We start from the raw sequence: 20,041 nt of genomic DNA, 5'->3' as shown, positions 1-20,041 counted from the left end.
ACAACTGATCCTCGTCGTTTGTGGATTCTGTATTTGCAAAGTTGCCTACTTGCTGAAATGTATTTGCAACACCAAGACCAACACTTTTGGTGCCTCTGTGGTCATTCCTGGACCATGTGCAGTAACAGTGAGAAATTTGAGTCGCCCAACTGAGATTGAACAAGGTGACGCTCTGCCCTCTGGTTCCAGGGCTCAAACTGTAAACACGTCCTTTTCGTGTTTTATTTAGTGCCATTCTTTTTTCATATCTTTGCCCTTTTTGTTGGTGAGCTTGTTGTTTAAAATGACCCCTAGGTGCAGTACTGAAGTCCTGTCCTGTGTTCCTAAGCACGAGAAAGCTGGGATGTGCCTGATGGAGAAAACGCATGTGTGAGATGCACTTCATTCTGGCATGAGTTACAGTGCTGGTGGCTGGGAGTTCACTGGTAATGAATCAATGATGTATGTGAAATAAGGTGTCTTTAAACAGAGACCCACATAAAGCAAGGTTAGGTGTTGATCAGCGAATGCAAATGTTGGGACCAGAGTCTTGCCTAACCCCATATTTCCCCACGAGCAATGGTTCAGTATTTGCTGATTCTGTGTTCACAGTAATTTTCTAGAACATAATTATCAACTGCATTTAAAACGATTGATTGAATGCCAGAGACACTTACTGAGCCTCTCTTTGCCTGCTGGCTGCTCATGGATATAAACTTTGAACTGAAAAACTAAAGAAATATTACAAGTTTGTCACTGAGTTAGCAACCATTACAGAGCATCGACTAAGAGTCACACCTTATTCTAGTCACTGGGCATACAGTACTGAAAAAACAATGTTCCCCCCTTTGTGGAGTTTACATTCTAGTGACAGAAGGAAGCCACAGACAAACAAATAAATAAAGACATGGTACATCAGACGCAACAGTGCTATAGAGAAAAATGGCAGAGTAAAGGGAATGCAAAGCAATGGGAGGGGAAGGCCTCTTAGACAAGGTGGCGTTTGAGAAGAAACTTAAGGAAGTGAGAGGGTAAGCTTGTCAGATATTTCAAGGACAAGCATTCCAGGGAGGAGGCACAGCATGTGCAAAGGCCCTGAGGCAGGAGCATGCTCAGAATATCCTGAGAAGCTCACATGGCTGGAGCAGTCAGGGGTGATTATGAAGCCAGCCCTTTGGGTGTTGTTTGTTTAGCATCGTAGCTGACCAGTACAAGGGCTCTGTGGGGAAGGACCGAGTCAGTTCATGCTATAGTAGAGACTCCAGGAGAAAAACCTCATCTACCCCATGAGGGACCATCAGTTTTTTTGCTCCCCAGTTAAAAATGACCAGGAGGCCAAGGATCAATAGTCACTGGAGGACAGACAAACCCTAAAACAAACAAAAGGATAAAGCAAGCAGGAGATAGATGCTGCATGGGGAAAAGAGAACTTAAAACAAATAATTATAATATCCCCTGAGAAGTACGAGAAGATACGACATTCACAAAATAAGTACAGGATAGTATAAGCACAGAATATTCTGAGGACAAAAAAGAACTGTTGAAAATTAAAAATATTGAAAACTCAATACAAGCATAAAGGTGAGAAAGGTCTTGCAGAAAGCAGCATAAATTAGACAAAGAGATGAAAATAAGAGAGAAGGCAGATAATTAGAGACCCAATTCAACCAAAAAAGGGCAGGAGTTCCTGAAAGAAACAACAAAACACATAAAAAGAAAAGAATCATCAGAGAAACCAGGAAAATGAGTTGCTAGGTTGAAAGGGCTTCTGAACACACAGCATAAATGGACGGCAATCAGCCAGCCGCTGAGACCCACCCGGCACATTTCACAAACTGGGGGCACAGAAAAGAGGAGCCAGAGAAAAAAAGTTTCCATGCAAAATGTCAAGGATCAGAATAGAATCCAATTTCTCAGCTTCAACAATGGAAGTTCGAAGATAATCAGAAAAAATGCCTTAAAATTCTGGAAAATTATTTCCATCTTGGAATTCTATAACCTTACTACTCTAACCCAAGTAAGAAAAAGATAGAAGAATGTAGATATTTTCAGACATAGACATTCTCAAAAGAACTTCCATCCACGCGTTTCTCAGAAAACTACAGGAGGATGTGCTCCACCCAAATGAGGGAATTAGCCAAGAGGGAGAGTGCCAGGGATCCCTGAAAGGGCATCCAGCCCAGGAGAGAGGTGAAGGACTTCCAGCACAATGGCCCGGAGAGGTCCCAAAGGCGGCAGCAAAAGCCTAGAGCAGCTGCTGCTTGGACTTTCAGAACAAAGGGATCAGTGGGAGGGCTTGCAAAACACAGCCGGTTGGGCCCCCTCCAGACGTTCTCATCAGTGAGTCCCGTGTGGGGCCCAAGAACTGGCGTTACTATAGAGCTCCCAGACGCCTCTGCTGCAGCTGGTTTGGTCCACATTGAGAGCAGCCGTGGTCTAAGGAGCAACCAGCTCAGACTGGAGCGGCAGAGACTGGTTTTCTGGGAGAGACGATTTTTGAGAAGATAAAATTGATTAAATACTTAATGTATTTAAATGTCCAGAAGGGAAATGTACATAAATGGGGGAGACCTTAGTGTTAAGTGATTGATAAGCACATAGAATCAAAGCAAGTCGAAAAAATCTGGGTGACTCTCCATTTTAGGGAAAACAACATATTGTGCCAAACAGTCATGATCACAGCAGATCCTTGAGTTACAGTGAAAAATGTTTATAGAATCATAACAGAAAGAATGAATGATGATTTAACCAAAATTACCATCTAACCACTCAGAGGGGATGGGGGCGGTGGTTGGGTGGTTGTGCATATGAGGAAGGAGAGGAGAGGGCTGAATGACTCCCCCCTGCAGCGTGGGAGGTCAGTGGCTATTGCCTAGAGCCCCAAATGCAAGAAGCAGCCATGTAGGCAAGTTATTTAGAAATGGAAGTACATCACCAAAACAGCCAAAACAGAGTTGGACAAGGTAGATTCTGAGAACTGGGAAATGGGTGGGGTGTTGCTGCTTGTAAATGAACACTTTAAATCATGTGCATGCATAACTTGATGCAAATAAAACATAATGATGAAATAAATAAAACTCAAACAAAAACAAGAAAGGAAAGTGGTGCAAGATAAAATTATCAGCAGCCTGACTTGGACCCGAGGAGCACAGAGTGCCCAGGAAACACAAGGGAGCAAGTGCGTGGTCTCGCCTGGTCTCCTGTGAGTCCTGAAGGATGAGCGGGACCAGAGGCAGAGAAAGATGCGCAGAAGCACAGAGGCATCTGGGGATCAAGGAGTTCTGGGAGGCTAGAGAGCGGGATGTGCCATATGCATGGGCCCCCGTGTGTTGTTGGGATGCGTTGGAGCAGATCCAGTGTCCCAAGCTAGGAAATTGGACATCATCTTTCCTAGGCAATCAGGAGTCACTGGAGGTTTTTAGCCAGGAGAGTCATACTGTCAGATGTGCATTTTAGAAACAGACTAGAGGGAGGGGACAGAAGAAAGGAGTTAGAAAGGAGGTTGCTGCAAGGGTCACATTCAAGCCAGGAGAAAATCCCCTCAGCCCTACCCTGGAGCTGTGCAAACACAAACTGCTTGGTTAACCCCTGTGAGCCTCAGCCTACTCAGCGGTGAAATGGGTCTGAAAGTTTGTGTTCCCCCATTCATATGTTGAAATCCCAGCTCCCCACATGGTGGTATTTGGAGTTGGGGCCTTTGGGAGGTGAGGAGTGCTCTCAGAAAAGAGATTCCAGAGAGCTCCCTCTCCTCTTCCGGTCTCCAAGGACACAGCAAGAAGTCAGCACTGTGCAACTTAGAAGGGGGGCCTTCGCCAGAGCGTGCACCCACACTCAGGGTCACCAAGGCTTCAGACACCGAGAAGCAATTCCAGCAGTTCTGCGGCAGGACACCTGCCCACTCCCTCAAACAAAATAAAGTTATTTTCTAAGTTAAAAAAAAAAAAGGATTTCCACCCTCCCAAACTTTGAGAAATAATTTCTGTTGTTTATAAGCCACCCAGTCTACGTACTTTTGTAAAAGCAGCCTGAACAGACAAAGACAGGTACTAACTGCCACCTCACCAGGTAGCAGACGGGTAGGGGCTCGGACAGACCAGGGCTGAAATCCAGCCCTATTGTTCATCCATCGTGCTGATTCATCGCCCTGTACAAAGAACAATCTTGCAAAGGAAAGTGAGGACAAGGACAGTCACTCCACTCCCAGGCTTGGAGTGAGGACACAGAACCAAATAACACACTCAGCAGGGGCCTGGACCAGTGCACGCTACTGCCCTGTTCACACAGGAAGCCAGCGTCTCTCAGTCCCTCCCAGTCACCAGCGGTATGTGACGACCTGACACTTACCCGCAAGCATCGTGCACTATTTTAGTTTCCGCCTTACTCAGCGCTCTGCAGCACGGCACTCCCAGAAGTCACCTGCAGTGTGAAGGAGCCCTGCCTGCTTCTGCTGGACTTACCTTCTCTGTGTGTGGGCAGGAGTGGGGCGCCGGGGGTAGGGGAGAACAGGACCCTGCCACCTAATCTCAGATTCTCCCAGACCTCATCCTTTAAAGAGGTCAAGGCTGCAAGGACCGAAGATACTGATCACACCACCACAGAGCAAATGCCGGCTGTATGCCAGACATTGCCACACCACATAACAACTGTCATATGAAGCATCCATTCAGTCCTTCTGACAGCCACCCGTGACCACTGCCCCTGCCCTAGAATATAGTGACTTTGGGCTTAGACACATGACTGTCATTTTGGCAATTTAGCCTGTCTGTGCCTCAGTTTTCTCATCTGCAAAATGAGGACATTCATAGAACAAACTCACAAAGCTGTTTTGGGGATCCAGTGAGATAATACAGGTAGCGGGTCCAGCTCACGCTCTGCACTGGTCAGCAATCAGAAGCGCTAGCATTATCATCTCCCCATGACAGAACTCGTCAGGCTGTGTTATAAACAATGTTTACGTGTAATCTGCTTGTCTTCTGAATGTTGTGAGCAGCATTCAGGAAGAGCAGGGTCTATCCTGCACACTGACTTGGTGTCTAAAACCCCAGACCAGTGGCTGGCGGTGTAAGATGTTTATCAAACATGCTGCTGGGGTGAATGAATGAACGAATGAATGAATGAATGAGTGCCAGTGGGGCAGTTGGGACTCATGAGAGGCTAGCTAGATAATCCACATCCACAGGGATGGCCAGCCACAGCCCTCCTATCCACCACGCAGAGCAGGGACCCTCTGCCAGCTTCGGGTCCAAAGCCCTGGTACTACAGATGAGGGGACGGAGGCTCCAGCTGCTGTCGGTGATCACACCGCGGAGTCGGATGGCGCAGGCCTTCCTGGGGGACCCCAGGCCAGGGCCCTTCGCTCACTCTGCCGCCTCCCTCTGAAACCATTGTCTCCAGCCCCCTCCCGGGGCAGAAGGGGAACCCGGTGCGCCCTGGATTACGCTCAAGTGGACGCACAGCCCAGGCCCTGGTGCAGGCCGAGGGGGACCGCGCCCCGAGCTCCGACAACCCCGCTGCCGCGCGGCCGACCCACCTGGTGCCGCGGACGCGGGCGGGCGGCGCGGCAGCCCAGCCAGAGGCCGAGGCCCAGGCCGAGCGCGGCGCCCAGCAGCACGGCGGGGACCAGCAGGGCGGGGGCCGGTCGCACCGCGTCCCGGCTCAGCTGCAGCCGCGCGTCGCCGCCGCAGGCCGCCGCCTCGCGGGCCATCGCGGGCGCTCAGGCGGCGGGCTGGCCGCATCCCTCCCGCCGCCAGAGGCGGTGCGGACTCTGATCCCGGGCGCGCCCCGCCGGGCTTTCCGGCCTGTGCAGCCTCCTTCCTCCCGCTCCTCTCGGCTCCCCAGCGCGGCCCTTCGCCGTGGGGAGGAGCCTGGACCGTCCGCCCAAAACTTCGAGCCTCCCTGCCCGGGCCGGGCCCTGCGTCTGTACTGAGCATGCCCCGCGAGAGGCGCGCTTGCAGCCAGGGGACCTTTCGGAGGAGCAGTGATTTACCCGGGGACTCCCGACGTCTTAGGAGAGAAGGGGGCCCCCAGCCACGGAGGAGGGTGTTGCTGGGTTAAGTTGGGCGCTTCGGGTATGCTAAGCATTTAGTCCGATGATTTCAGTAATTTCTCAGCAACCCTCGGAGATGGGCACCATCATCACCTCTCCTCCTGATGAGGAAGCAGAGGATCAGATCCATTAAGTGACCCAGTGCAAGTTGGACTCCAGCCTTGTTCCTAACCTCTACCAATTGGTCACTCTTGGGCCACATAGTTCAACTCTGCCTCTGAACTTTTCACCTGAAGACTCCTGTTTTGATTCTACTTGCTTCCACTGATGGTCAATGCTGCCCTCTAAGTGTGCAGAGAGAATGTTACACCCAGCCCCCGCTAGGAACCAGACACTGGAGTCATTCATTCACTTGGCATTTACAGAGAACCTGCTGAGGGGGCCAGCACCAGCCCAGCAAGGAACCATAAAAGGGGCACGCACTGAGGGTCTCAAGGGTGTGTGGGGTCCTAAACAACTAGATGACTTCAACATCTTCTTTCTTGAAGCAAACATTTCCTGAGCAGCTACTAGATGCTAGGTCTTCTGGGAGCAGGGATACAGCAGTGAACACACACACACATCCACACCCTCCTGCCCTTTGGAGTTTACCATCTCCTGTAAGGGTCAGGGTAGGGGTACCATGGGGATTCACTTCAACAGAAAAGGGCTTCTCTGTGTTTTACCTGGACGACCAGGTAAGTTTCTAGTTGTTGCATCATTTACTCATCACTCTTTCCAGGTGGGCAACATGGGAACTATTATCCAGATTTACTTCTTGTGGGTGAAGAAACTGACAGCCAGAAAGAAGTGGCTCGATCAAGGTCTTGCAACTAGGAAATGACAGATAAATTAACAGCTGTGCCTGTCTGGCTTCGGGGCTCACACTCTCTGTACGCGGTGCTTCTTAAATGTTCCCATAGCAGCATCTCCAAGGCTCTTGGAAATGCGTTGGGGGCAGTAACCCAGTTTGCGTTATGCTGGCTATTTCCTTGGATATTCAGTCTTCAGTTTTAAAGAGTATAGTGTTCTTTGCATTGTACTTTATTATAAAGTTGTTTGAATATTAAAATTATCCTTTAAATTACTCACTGTCAAATAGAATTGATGCTCCCACAGTATGTTAGCATTTACCCTTTGACCTCTTCTCACTTCTAGCATGCTGCCGACTACCGCCAAGGGCAGCGTACCCCATGTGGGAAACTTGGCTAATAAATTCTCAGGTTCTCAAACCCCACTGCCTTATCCATGTCAAGTCAGGGAAGGCCTAGCCTTGGAGGGGCAGGGGAAGGAGCTGACAGGTGCCGGGCTTCCTGGCCTGAGGCCACATCACTACCGTGCAGGAAGGCACAGAAGAGGGCCCTCTTCCCATGAATAGGTGTGAGCTGTCACTGAGGGCCCAGGGGAAGCAGGAGGAAGCCACGACACTGCCCTGCCAAGCTCTTCCCAGTCTCTTCCCACCCCTCCTGCCCCCGGGGCACGAACAGCCCTGCCTGCCTGGAGAGTTCCGGGCCTTTTCTCAGTTGCTGCCTCCTGGTTCCCAAACCAACTCCCCTGTCTCCTCACTGACGTGCACAGCAGCGGGCCTGACTAGCCCCTCCACCTGCACCCCCGTGGGTACCTCGGCAGGTCCAAGGGTTAATCCGCAGCAAGTACTCAGGCGGTGGGAACCCAACTGTGCTGAACTGAACCCAACAGGAAATGAGAGTAGCCTTTCCCTCTGGTCCCTGGGCTGTCAGACTCCGTCCCAGCGTCTCTATTGCACTATGCCCTCCAAATGCATCTCAGTTCCCCAATAGGGGTATGGTGAATCTGGGGCAGGTTCCTGATTCAGTCAAGTGTGTGTGTCAGGGAAGGCTTCCTGGAGGCGGTGGGTCTGAGCTGAGACTCAAGAGAGCCGAGCAGGCATTATGTAGGGGCACTTGGAGCCCCTGAAATCTTAGGGAGCAGGGAAGTGACCCCGTATAACTGGGGTAGAGCGGAGCCCCTGCGTGGGGCGGCCTGCCACGCCTCCTTGCTCCCTCCCCCTTCGCCGCGTCAGCCACCTTCCCGCCGCCCAGCTCCAGGGGCCGAGTTTGCTCCAGAAAACTTTCCGTGGCGGCTCGCACTGAGCATGCTCGGGGGCGGGAGGGGCAGGGCGGGCCCGGGGTCCGGAAGCTCCGGCGACTCCCTGGGGCCGCCCCTCTGGGGTCGCGGGCTCCTGCCGGCGATGGGTTCGCCTGCAGAACCCGGGAGAGTCACGTGGGTTCTGGCCGGGGCCATCCTGGCTGCCGCCCTGGCGCTGCCCGCTGGGCCTGGGGGCCGAGGTTGGCCCCCTGCGGGCCCGCGTCCCCTCCTGGGCTCCCTCGGCGCGCAACCTCTCGGGGATCCTCCCGGGGCGGGGCCCCAGCGCCCGGCACAGGTAAGGAGGCCCGCGGCCGGGCTCAGGTGGGACCCCGTGGCTGGGCTCCGCCCACGGCGGCTGCGGGGAGGCCCTTCCGATCCGGGGATTGATTGGAAAGCGCGGGATCAGAGTCGGTGCCTCGGTGCTCCTCCGTGCCGCCCGCTTGCGGTGGGAGCGCTCCCGGGCCTGGGGAGCCGGCCTCGTGGCGGCCCAGGGCTTGGACCTTAGCCCGCGGCCCGGGTCGCATGCCGCCTGCAGCCTAAGGGCCCCGTGACCTAGGGCAGGTCGCTTCCCTGCTGTGCGTCCGTTTCCTGCCCCGTCGCCCCGTGCGGGGTTCCCCCAGGGCTCGACGTGAGGCAGCTAGTCTGTCCGCAGAGCGTTCGCTTTGGCGAGCATTCTGCCCGAGGGTAGCGGCTGTTAGGAGAACAGTTTGGAATTGTTGGCTGGAGTTCACGTGACTGTACTCTCCTGGCTGATGAATTTAGCCACTTTCCACTTCACCCGCCCCTCCCTCTGTGGTCCCAAACTTGGGAAGGCAGGGATCCCTGGCTGCCACCCTAGGTCCCCCCACAACTCTCCGAAAGCTGGTCACCAGTCGCACTGCCTTTGTCTCCTAATTGTCTCCACCTCCGCCATCCCCACCTCCGGCCTCCGGCCTCGGTGACCGATTCCTCTGGGTCTACCCCACCTTCCTACCGCGTGCTCTTTCCCATCCATTTCCCCCAGCCCTCTAGGGGGGTGACTGGCCCCTGTATACCTCTGACCACTTCCCTCCCTTGCTCCCACCCTTTCCACCCCTCCCCTGCTGACCCAGGCTTCTGTTCCCTGGACTGCCCTCCCTGACCGGTGGGCTGGCCTCTGGCTGCCTTGAGATCCGCCCATCTCCCCTTCCCTAGGCCTGTTGAGTTCTCTGCCTGCAGGCCTCAGGGTGCATGTTACCCCTGTGACAGATTTTTAGGTCTCTTAAAAGAGGTTCTGTTCACTTTCGATTACTAGTTCTTAGGTTTTCACCAAAGAAGAAATAATAATACTGGGTCAATTTACTGAGCCCTTAGAAAATCCCTTGACTGAACATTTTCACAAGGCCCTCTCACCTGTGCCTGTGCACGATGGAAGTATCTGGCCCGTTTTGCAGATGAGAAAACCGAGGCCCAGGAGCCACACCCTCAGGTCTGTCCTGTGTTCTCTCCCTGGCCCCCATGTTCAGAGTCCACTCACTCAGTCTTACCTGCTTTGCACTTACTTTTCTCTCTGAGAAGCCAGTGCTGGAACATTCTGGTGAACATTGTTGTTATGCTCTGCAAGAAAGTGCTTTAAAACTGGAACATAAATGCTCAGTGTTAAATTATTATTTATCCCTTCTTGGAGGGTAAACTTACAGGCAGTTAGGGTCATTTCGCAGATGGCCTTAAGGTGTTCAGTCTAATATAGTAGCCACTAGCCACATGTGGCTATTATTTATTTATTGGACTTATTTACTTATTTATTTTTTATTAAGGTATTGTTGATACACACTCTTATGAAGGTTTCACGTGAAAAACAATGTAGTTACTACATTTTCCCATATTATCGAGTCCCCCGCATATCCTATTTCAGTCACTGTCCATCAGTGACATGTGGCTATTTAAATTTAAATATTTTAAGTGCTCAGTGGCCCCATGTGCTAATGTATTGGGCGGCTCACACTGTCGAACATCCTGTCCCTGTGGAAAGTTCTATTGGGAGTTCATTGGAAGGAGAGAGAGCAGTAAAGTGTTGAGTGGAAAAGAGGCTTCTGGTCGACCACCTGTGCCCAGTGTGTATGGAGGGCCCTCTAGGGGCCAGGCTCTGTTCTGGGGGCCTGGGATGCAAGAGAATCAAACAGCAGGACACGAAATAATGATGTCAGTCTGTGGTGCAGCGGTTGGTGGCTTAGGCTTGAAGAGAGAAATACAGTGGGTGAGGTGGAGCGAGCGAGGCAGACGTGAGCCCTGTGGAGATGGGTGGCAGGGAAGTTGCTTTGAGACGGTGACACTTGAGTGGAGCCTGAATGGAGTGAGGGAGGGCCAGGGCATGCCTGGAAGAGCTTTCCGGAGTGCCATGACAGGAAAGGCCAGAGGCAGGGTGTGCTCTGTGTGGTCCACAACCAGCCAGGAGCTGGGTGGGGGAGGTGGGAGGAGGTGGGGCCATAAAAGGCGCATCAGGAAAGACCCTGTGGCCGTGGTTGGGACTCTGGCTCTTATGCAGAGTCGGTGGAAGCTGTGGCTGTGCTTTGAGCAGGGAGGCAACATGCTGAGTTATCTTTTTAAAGCGTCCCTGTGGCAGGGATGAGAATGGAGGGCAGAGGGTGGAGGTAGAGCAAGGGAGGTGGGGTGGGGAGACCAGGGAAACAAGGGGGTGAGCTGGACCAGCAGGGCTCGTGGAGGGCTGCTGAGAAGTTGTGAGATTTCAGATATATTTTGAAGGTAGAGCCGTGGGGCCTGCTGGGATTGGATTGGACTGCGAGAGAGAGAGAGAGAGACAGAGACAGAGACAGAGACAGAGACAGAGAGAGACAGAGACAGAGAGAGACAGAGAGAGACAGAGAGAGACAGAGAGAGAGAGAGAGAGGAGAGAGGAGAGAGGGAGAGAGAGAGAGAGACAGAGACAGAGAGAGAGAGAGGGAGAGAGAGGAGAGAGGGAGAGAGGGAGAGAGAGAGGAGAGAGGAGAGAGGGAGAGAGGGAGAGAGAGAGGAGAGAGAGAGGAGAGAGAGAGAGAGAGAGGGAAGAGTCAAGGATGGGACCAAGGATTTCCCGCTTGAGCAAATAGAGACGCCAAGAGCTAATATGCAGAAGCCTGCGGGAGGCAACCAGGGACTCTGCTTTGGTCTTGTTGAGTTTGACGTGCCCGGGAGGCGTCCAGGTAGAGATGTACGGTAGCGTGCTGGATGGGTAGGTCTGGATTTGGGGGAGAAATCTGAGCTGGAGATTTACACTGGGGAGGTCAGTGTGTAAGTGCCTTCAGCTGCAGGGCCCTGGCTGAGCTCGCCTTGGGAGTGTGTCTGGAACGGGAAGTGAGGCCCTAGGCCAGAGCCCTGGAGCAGTGCTAGGGCTAGAGGCTGGGAAGGGGGGGATCCTGCAGAGGAGATGAGAAAGTGTGGCTGGTGTGACAGGAAGGGAACCAAGAATGTGACCTGGAAGCCAAGGGAGGAGAGCCCTTCAGGGAGGGAGGGCTCCCTGTAGGCAGAACGATGCTTCCCCCACCCCCAGAAGGTCCACATTCTGGCCCGCAGGACTTGTGAGTAGGGTAGGTGGCCTGCCAGTGGGAATTAGCCTTGCAGATGGCATTCAGGTTGCTAATCAGCTGATCTTAAAAAGAGGCTCTCCTGGATTATCCAGGCGGTCCCAGTGTAATCGCAGGGGCCCTTAAGAATGGAAGAGGGAGTTTGGAAGGAGATGTGGCATTGGAGGAGGGCTGGAGGGCCGCCGTGTGAGGAGGACTCAGCCTGCTGCTGCTGGTGAGAAGGTGCAGGAGGGGCCGTGCGCCTAGGCGTGTGGGCACCTCTAGAAGCTGGAAAGGCAAGGCGTGGACTACCCACTAGAGCCTCCAGAAAAGAATGCAGCCCTGCTGACACTGATTTTAGTGGGGTGAGGCCCATGTCAGACTTTTGGCCTCCAGAGCAGTAAGGTAATAAATGTGTGTGGTTTTAAGCTACTAAGTCTGTGGCGATTTGTTACAGCAGCAGTAGGAAGCTAACACACTCACTGTAGATCAAATGCTGCTGGTAAGTCCTATGCGGTAAGAATGGAGAAGTCATTGAACAGGGCCTTGTGCGGTAAGAATGGAGAAGTCATTGAACAGGGCCTTGTAGAGGTCATGGTGACCTTGTCGAGGGCTGTGTCATCCTGGAGAGAGGGATGAGTGGGGAGGAGAAGGCAGGGCATTGGAAGGTGGCCCTGGGCATGGTCTGTGAAAGCACGCTGCCCTCAGCCGCCATGGAGCCCCAGAGAGGCAGCCCCCAGGCTGGTGTTGGCCAGAAGCTGGGCAGAGCCTGGGGCCCACCGCCAAGGGTCCCTGGCCCCCTAGGGCCATCCCGGAGGCCTTCCTGGGTTTTTTGCTCCCTTCACACCTGCCCCTCCCTCCTGGGAGGAAATGTTAGTGGGTAAGGAGCTCTTTGTCCCTCTGAGAGGTCGGGGGCCAGGTCTGCTTTGCTCACCACGAGGCACCTGGCACAGAGCTGCCGGGCAGTGATGCTGATGGAAAGAGTGGGCGGAAAGTTCCAGGGGCGGCATTGTACAGACGTGCGGTTGTGTGTCTACTGGGTGCACCGTGGAGCCTCTGTTCGCTTGAGACCTCGTGAATGTTTTCTTTTTTTACTTAAAGGTTTTATTTTTCAAAGTAGGTAGAACAAAGTACAGAAAGTTCCTATATATCGCCTCCCCTGAGACAGGGACCGTGGGCTTAGACAGAGTGAGGTGAGGGCCTCTGGAAGAAGACCCCCGCCAAAACTCCATGTTAAATAATGAAGCAGTCAGAGTCACATTAATTCTCTAAAGTGAAATATCAAACTAGAAACATAAGCATTCTTCAATGAAATTAGTTAAAACTAAAAAGCCAAGAGCAACTTGACCTAGAAGTTTGAATACTCCCCAGATAAAAAAAAGCATCTCAGCATAGTCTATATTTTCACTGTGTCAGTTAAAACATACCACTGTAAAATTTACTTAAGCACCTGCTCAAAGGCCCAGCTTATTCAGGAAGAATTCTATCTTAAAGCTAAGATTGCATTTTAATCAAACGGACAGGGGCTCAGCCCACCCTGGAGGCAAGGCAGACAGTCTTGATTAATACGCTTCCAGACAGAAGCTGATACCCTAAAAAAAAAAAAATCAAAGCAGTAAATTTCTTGTGTTAAGCTAATTTTGAAAAATAAGCAACTGATAAGAAACTTAGTATCTCTTCAAAGATAAACATTTTGGGACCATCTGGCAGGTCTGCATCTGTCCTGCCAATGGGTTCCAGCCACGGGCAAGTTTGCTATAGATTCATTGTGACCAAAGAAAATTGATAGCAGAATGCTCTTTGGGGTGAAAGGGTTATATCCAACTTTATTTCCAGGTGGCAGGTCAGTCACTAGGATCCCATTCATTCAGAGCGAGTCTGCAGGCAGCAAGCCAGTCTCTGCCTCCGGGCCCCTCTGTCCACACAGATGTCCTCTGGGCCTCTCTGCACAGTCGTCCCACACAGCAGTCCTCTGGGCCTCTATCCTCTGTTCTGCCACCACTCCAGCCTCTGCTCTGCTCTCCTGCAGCCTTGCAGCCCTGCCTCCGTGTTGTGCCCAGAGCACTGGGTGGAGCTCTTTTTATAGAGTCAACAGCCATGTATTGCCCACAGATGTGCAGTGAGCCAGTCAACCACGTCCAGGTGAGAATCCTGGCCACAGGAACTCTCATTTTATCCACAGCATCCCTAGCCCTTTGTCTCTCAACCGTCTGTAAATCCCCAGACAACGCACCACCCCGGGCTCTCTTGCTCTCTTGTCTTCCTGGTGCAAGCCAGGGGTTTTTACCTCTTACTTTATCTCTAAATAAAAAAAGCCCCTCACTTGCTCTCCTGTTTTGAGTGTTTGCAAAGTTCATTCTTCGACTCTGAACAAGAACTCTGGCATCACCCCGCCACCAACACAGCTTCCCCTGTTATTAACAGCTTACATTAGTGTCATGCATTTTTATGATCAATGGACTCATAGTGGTAGATTTTTATTGAAGTCCATAGTTTATTCAGATTTCCTCACGTTTTTTTTAACCTAATGCCCTATTTCTGCTCCGGGATTGCATCCAGGGCGCCATAGTACATTTAGTCACGACGCCTCCCTTGGGTGCGACTCATCAGGGCTCCTCCTGACTGTGGCAGTCCGGCAGACCTCCCGTGTTTCTGATGGCCTCGGCGGTTCTGGGCGGCGCTGGTCGGTGTTTCGTGGCCGGTCTATTGGGATATGTGCAGGTGCATCCTAGCCGCGGGCCCTCATGGCGTTGGTGCTGGCTGTGACCTCCTGCTATGGTCACGCTGGTCAGCTTTCTCCCCACTTTCTGCCTGTGCTTGTAGAGGAGGTCCCTGTGCACAGCCTGGAAGGATGTTTTCATCAGGAGGTTTTTTTCCTGCCAGATGGTAGTAAAAGCTTATTTCACCCTCATCAGCTCTTCGTGGACTTGGGGTCATGCTGCTCACACACACCTGTCCAAGGAGGCTTTGGCAACAACATTTGTGTCAGATGGGGGGGTCCTGGAGGACACCAAGGGGCAGGCTTGCAGAGCCGCCCTGTGCATGGCACCTGTCACTTCATCTCTGTTCATGGTATTCCTGCTGTTGCAGTGACACATGGGCGTGTGCTCCGTGTTACAAGAAATAAAAACCAGTGGAGAAAGGGGAGCCTCCCTCCACTGGTGGCTCTGCCACCCCTCCTTTCCCCAGGTCGCCAAGGCCAGCAGGCAGCACAGCCCTTCCCAGGCTCTTCAGAGTAGTCCGTGGATATAATGTGCTATGTGTTATACTGTTAACTTCATCAATAATTAGTATGAAATAAATATATTAAGTACCCCCATAGTTTTTAAATTATTAAACATATCAATAAATATACATATATGAATATATGTATAAATAAAATAAGTATATATAAATATGCTTTTATTAAAATAGGAATGTAAATGTATTATTAAATATTAAATAGTATATTAACTCATAAAAGATCCCATTTTTATTAAATGGGATTATACTCATGATTTTGTGATCTAGTGATTTCACTTGATGTATCTTAACATTATTTCTAGGTAAACATAGATCTGCTTTATTTATTCAATCATATTTATAATTGCGATAAAATACACCTAACAAAATTTACCATCTTAACCATTTTTCAGTGGCATTCAGTGCGTTCACACTGTGGTATGGCGTCACCACCACGGGTCTCCAGAACTCTGTCTTGCAAAGCTGAAACTCTGTTAAATATCAGTATCAACTATTAACAACAGCTCCCCGTGCCCCCTCCCTGAGCCCCCACCCTTCTACTTCCCTGCTCCGGGAATGTGCCCGCCCTGGGGACCTTAGGAAAGTGGCATCACATGGTGTTTGTCCTTTTGCAACTGGCTTAGCTCACTGAGCATCATGTCCTCCAGGCTGGTCCATGGTTCAGCGGGCGTCAGATGTCCTTCCTTGTGAGGGCTGCGTTACACCGCACTGCCTGGGAGGAGCACGCTGTCTTTCCCCATCTCCTGTCCGTGGACTCGTGGGCTGCTTCCACATGTGACTTGTGGGTATGGCTGCCGTGAACACGGGCATGTGGGTATCTCTGTGAGCCCTCTCCAGTCCTCTTGGGTATGCCCCTTGTGTCGTGAGGAATAATTGTGCCACTGGATATGGGGTTTTCTGATGCTCAGTATGTATGGACACATACTGACACCATGGAGCGGTGTATGGAATGAACGTGATTGATTAGACTCCCAAGTCCTGGAGGAGGAGGACACCACACAGGGGGCCTGTGGGGGGAGCAGATTGGGCTCCACCAAGTAGGTGGGGAGCAGAGAGAGAGGACCTTGGGCAAGTTGTCTCCATGGGGAATTTGGGGAGAGCACACATGCAGAAGGAGGGGGGGTCTCACTGGTGCATTTGAACGCCGTGAGGTCACAGTCGGGGAGGGCAAGAGGAATGGGCAGTTCTGGGGTGGCTTTGGTATGAGGCTGGCTGGGTCCAGCTTGTCTCTGTCCTCCCTGCATTTCCCATTGCCCAGTCTTTGTGCCTCCACCAGTGGGCCTTTTGTCCCAGCCCTTGGGTGGGCCTCGTCTGTGCAGCTGGAGAGGCCGGCTTATGTCATCCCAGTAGAGCTGCTTTGCCTATAGGGACTAGGCCCAACATATGTGGCACTCTGTGGCCAAGAGGACAGGCTTACTCTGGTCGTGAGCAAGGACACGGGGAAAGCTTTCCAAGAAGGCAAAGATGGAAGCCACAGCAGTTCCCTCTTTGTCCCACTGAATGGCCTGCTTTCCATGGTGTCCTGCCCGCTTGAGGGCAGTGTAAACATCAGCCACGGGAACAGCCCTGGGAACTGGGCTCTGAGCTGGGCCCGAGCATCCCTCTCAGCTCTCCTGGTCTCGGCTGCCTGGCACATCCTTCTCCTTCCATCACAGAGAAACCAGTGTGTCCAGAGCCAGGCCGTCTGGGTTCAAAGCTGGTCTCCAGTGCTTCCCACCTGTGGGACCTGGAGTGAGCTACCTAGTGACCGTGAGCCTGGGGATTTTACTATAAACTGAGGGTGTCACAGCTTGGTGATCATGAGGACTGTGACTGATTCACTTGGCATGCACGGCATGGAGCCAGGCCCGTTTCAAGGTCTCCAGCTGGGACGGCTTTACTGCCAGTGCTGCTTTGCTGTGCGGAGGCCTGGACGTTTCCAGGGCCCAGGATCTTACAGAGGTCGGAGGAGTTGACTGGGCCCTCCATGTGGACAAGTCTCACCACTGAATGAGGTGAAGCAAGCTGGGAAGAGGCTTTGAGGTCTTCACTTTTTAGAGTTGGGATCTGAGGCTCAGAGAGGCTAAGGGACTTTGCCAAGGACACACAGCAAGTTCATGGTTCCAGCTAGAACTCAGTCCTCCGGAATCCTTATCCAGTATTTTATGTGTCACTCTGTGAAAACTTGCAGGGTCTTGGGAATTCAGGGGCTCTAGGCTCAGCTGCATCACAGGGTTTAGTGAAAAGCAGAGCTGGGATTTGAACCCAGGGCTGTCTGACTCAGTGAAGTTTCAACCACATGGGAGCTGCCTCCCTAGACAGCTCCCAGAAATGCAGGTTGACTGAGTAGAAGGTCTGTGTGGGAAAGAGAAGATATAATCTTGCACTCAAATCTGGTGGAGTTGGTTGACTTAGAAAAATGTCCTTCAGACTTAAAATGCTGCTCATCTCTGTGGGAGCCTTTATGCAAATGACTTTCAGCCCCTTCTTAGTGGGCCGTATCTCACTTAAAAAGCTGTGTGTATTGACGCTACAAGTGTGTTCTTCAGTTCATGATGTTGTGCCCTTTGAATTTTTTAGGACTTGCCCCGAAGGATCTGGCCCAGTGTGGAAAGCTCTCACTTTAAGACTGCAGGTAAGTTTTTCTTTTGGTTGATTTTTCGTTGCTTTGACCAAGAAAGAAAATCCAGCCCTAAAGCTGCAGCCCTTCTGCCTCCAGCCTCCCTCCACCTCCGTCCACCCGAGGTTTGCGGAGCTTGGGCAGGTCGGTCACTCCTGATGTGACAGAGCGAGGGCAGCGTGCTGCCTCCAGCAGCAGCGGGAGCTTCGGTGCCCCGAACAGGCTGCATGGGGAGGCCTTGTCTTGCTTCTCTCCTGAAGAGCCTGATTAATAACATACAGAAGATGCACATGAGCCCCAGGTATGAGTTTCCTAGGGCTGCTCTACAAATTGTCACAAACTGAGTGGCTTAAAGCAGCACAGGTTTATTCTCTCACATCTCTGAAGGCCTAAGCCCGAAATCAGTTGAGTCAAGCTGACGTCATGGTTTGGCGGGGCCGCGCCCCCAGGGGCCTGGGGAGACTACCTTACACCCTTTTCTAGTGTCTAGAGCTGCGTTCCTTGTGTCCCCTAGGTCCTGGCCCCTCCTCCATCTGCAGAGCCTGCACTGTGGCATCTTGTTTCATCAAACTTGCCATAGCTCCCCGCCACTCCCCTCTTAGGAAGGCTCCTGGGAGGACATTGATGCCCACCTGGTAGTCCTGGTCAGCTCCCTGTCTCAAGGCCCTTAATTTAGTCACACCTGCAAAGGCCCTGTTCCCATACAAGGTAACATATTTACAGGTTCCCGAAATTTGGACCTGGGTATCTTTGGGGCCATTATTCAGCCCACCATCCCAGGTCACAGAAATTCAACCGAAACTAACCTAAGCAGAAGGGACTTTGGTGGCGCGGTGACCGAGCCATGCCGGCCCGGGCCCTGCCTGATGCAGGAGCGTCTGCCTCGGGGCTCTGCCTTCCCTCTCCCCCTCGGCCCCTGCTCTCTGGTCATGTCATTCCCAGGCACTTTCTGCCCGTGTGGTGTGAAGGACAGCTGCTGGCGTCCAGCTTCCAGGAGCCCCCACGGCTGGCATGGGCAGATCTGAAGACTTCCCAGTAGCTCAGCCAAAGTTCCAGGGAAGACCAGGGCTCAGCCTGGTCCCCTGACCCCATCACTGGGGCTGGGAGTGGAGCTTCTGGGTCCTGTGCCTGATTCTGCCTCCTGGGGACCAGGATGGGCCAAGGCCCAGTGTAGGAGTAAGGCCACTGGGAGGGGCTTCAGGGAGGACTTCCTGGAGGAGGTGCCCCTCAGCTGAGTCCTGAGGAGTGGCAGTTAGCAGGATAGGGGATGGAGGCAGAGGCTTCCAGGCATATGGCTGCCCAGAGGTGAGAAAACATGGATACATCCAAAGACATGCACAAATGGTGCAAGTGACTCTGTGTTGGTGGCAGTAGTGGGGAGGCCTCTCCTGCAAAGTGATGGGTGGGGTGCTGACAGTCACTTTATAGCTTGATTCCTTCTACACCGTCCACCAGCACCAGTAGGGCCTGCCTTTCTGGCCTTCACCCAAGCCTGTGGCCAGGTCTTCTGAGGGCCAAGAGGAGCACCATGGGGCATAAATACGTGCCCCAGCGTGGCTGTGTGATTTCATGTGCACCCAACCCTGCTGAAAAGCATTTGTCCCTTGCCCGAGGGGCTGGGTGGGGGTGCAGAGGCAGGGGTCCAGTCCCACTTCCAGTCTGACCGAGTCAGCAGCTGGCCTGGGAACGGGCCCTCCTGTGTCCATGCTGAGGGCCGTCAACTCCCTCATGCTGCCCTTTATCCCCGTCCCAGCTTCATGAACCGAACCAGCCACGGCTACTATTCCAGGCAGGAAGGTACCAACTTTATCTAGGATCCAGCTTCACACCTTTTTTCCCCAAGTTCTGATTCCTTTCTACATGTGTTTTGGAATTCTATGAGAGCTTCCAGGAGTACTTCTAAAAACTTTTCTGTCAGTACACTGTGTAAGAAAGTCTGAAAATAAATTCATCTTTAGTCAAAATACAGTTTGTATTTGGGTATAAATAGATGGTGGAAAAGGCACAACCCTGTGACCCAGGTCAATTTATATTTCAAAAATACAAATTTATAACTCCAAGCATTTATTAGTCATAAGCCCTTTCATGTAGAGCATGTCATTTAATTTGCTCCTTAGGCAATCCTGTCTGATTAATATTTTTAACCACATTGCCAAGTGAGGGACACTCAGCTGACCTTTGTGGGTCACCCAGCTGATCAGCGACAGAGCAGCACCCACTCAGGACCACTCCTGACACCCAGCCAGTACCTTTTATGGGATATTTCTGTGTTATACGTGGTCCTCATACATTTTCAAGTTACACTGCAAATCCTAGAGGGAGTCCACCCACGTTGGATGGCCTGGCAGACCCTGTGTCTGGTGATGGGCTGATCCTCCTTGATCGTGGCGATCAGGGGTGCTCTTGAGGGCTTATTCTGCAGGAGACAGGTCATCAGATGGACCCCGTGGGGTAAGACTTACTCTTCTTTCCATTTGGAGTTGGGAAAACTGAGGCACAAAGAGGTTAGTGGTGGAGATGGGATTTGAACCCAGGGCTCTCTGATGCTGTGTGTTTAAGAATCACTGGGGC

At 52.2% G+C, this 20,041-nt stretch overlaps 2 protein-coding genes across 17 annotated transcripts in view; one reads left to right on the top strand and one right to left on the bottom strand.

Annotated features, from left to right (window-relative positions):
• The window catches only part of EVC (EvC ciliary complex subunit 1), a 67,030-nt gene extending 61,170 nt beyond the window's left edge, over positions 1-5,860 (bottom strand). For 7 of the 12 annotated variants that reach the window (XR_012131830.1, XM_073237860.1, XM_073237863.1 and 4 more), the window contains exon 1: positions 5,510-5,858. Coding sequence is in view for 11 of the 12 variants with exons in the window: in XM_073237860.1 (XP_073093961.1) it covers positions 5,510-5,683 (174 nt within the window). In the remaining variant the exon portion in view is untranslated. Of the gene's footprint in view, positions 1-5,509 lie in introns of all 12 variants that reach the window. The other 5 variants (XM_073237864.1, XM_073237865.1, XM_073237866.1 and 2 more) reach the window with 3 other exon arrangements.
• Positions 5,861-8,087: 2,227 nt separating this feature from the next.
• The window catches only part of EVC2 (EvC ciliary complex subunit 2), a 135,242-nt gene continuing 123,288 nt past the window's right edge, over positions 8,088-20,041 (top strand). For all 5 annotated transcript variants that reach the window (XM_036991113.2, XM_036991115.2, XM_036991104.2 and 2 more), the window contains exons 1-2: positions 8,088-8,405; positions 17,431-17,485. In XM_036991113.2, coding sequence (XP_036847008.2) covers positions 8,118-8,405; positions 17,431-17,485 — 343 coding nt within the window. In that variant the 5' untranslated portion in view covers positions 8,088-8,117. The remainder of the gene's footprint in view (positions 8,406-17,430; positions 17,486-20,041) is intronic.

Source organism: Manis javanica, chromosome 5, assembly GCF_040802235.1.
Source record: "Manis javanica isolate MJ-LG chromosome 5, MJ_LKY, whole genome shotgun sequence".
In the NCBI taxonomy this organism is placed as follows: Eukaryota; Metazoa; Chordata; class Mammalia; order Pholidota; family Manidae; genus Manis; species Manis javanica.
The sequence above is the reverse complement of the archived record's forward strand: the minus strand, read 5'-3'. Positions and strand labels throughout refer to the sequence as shown.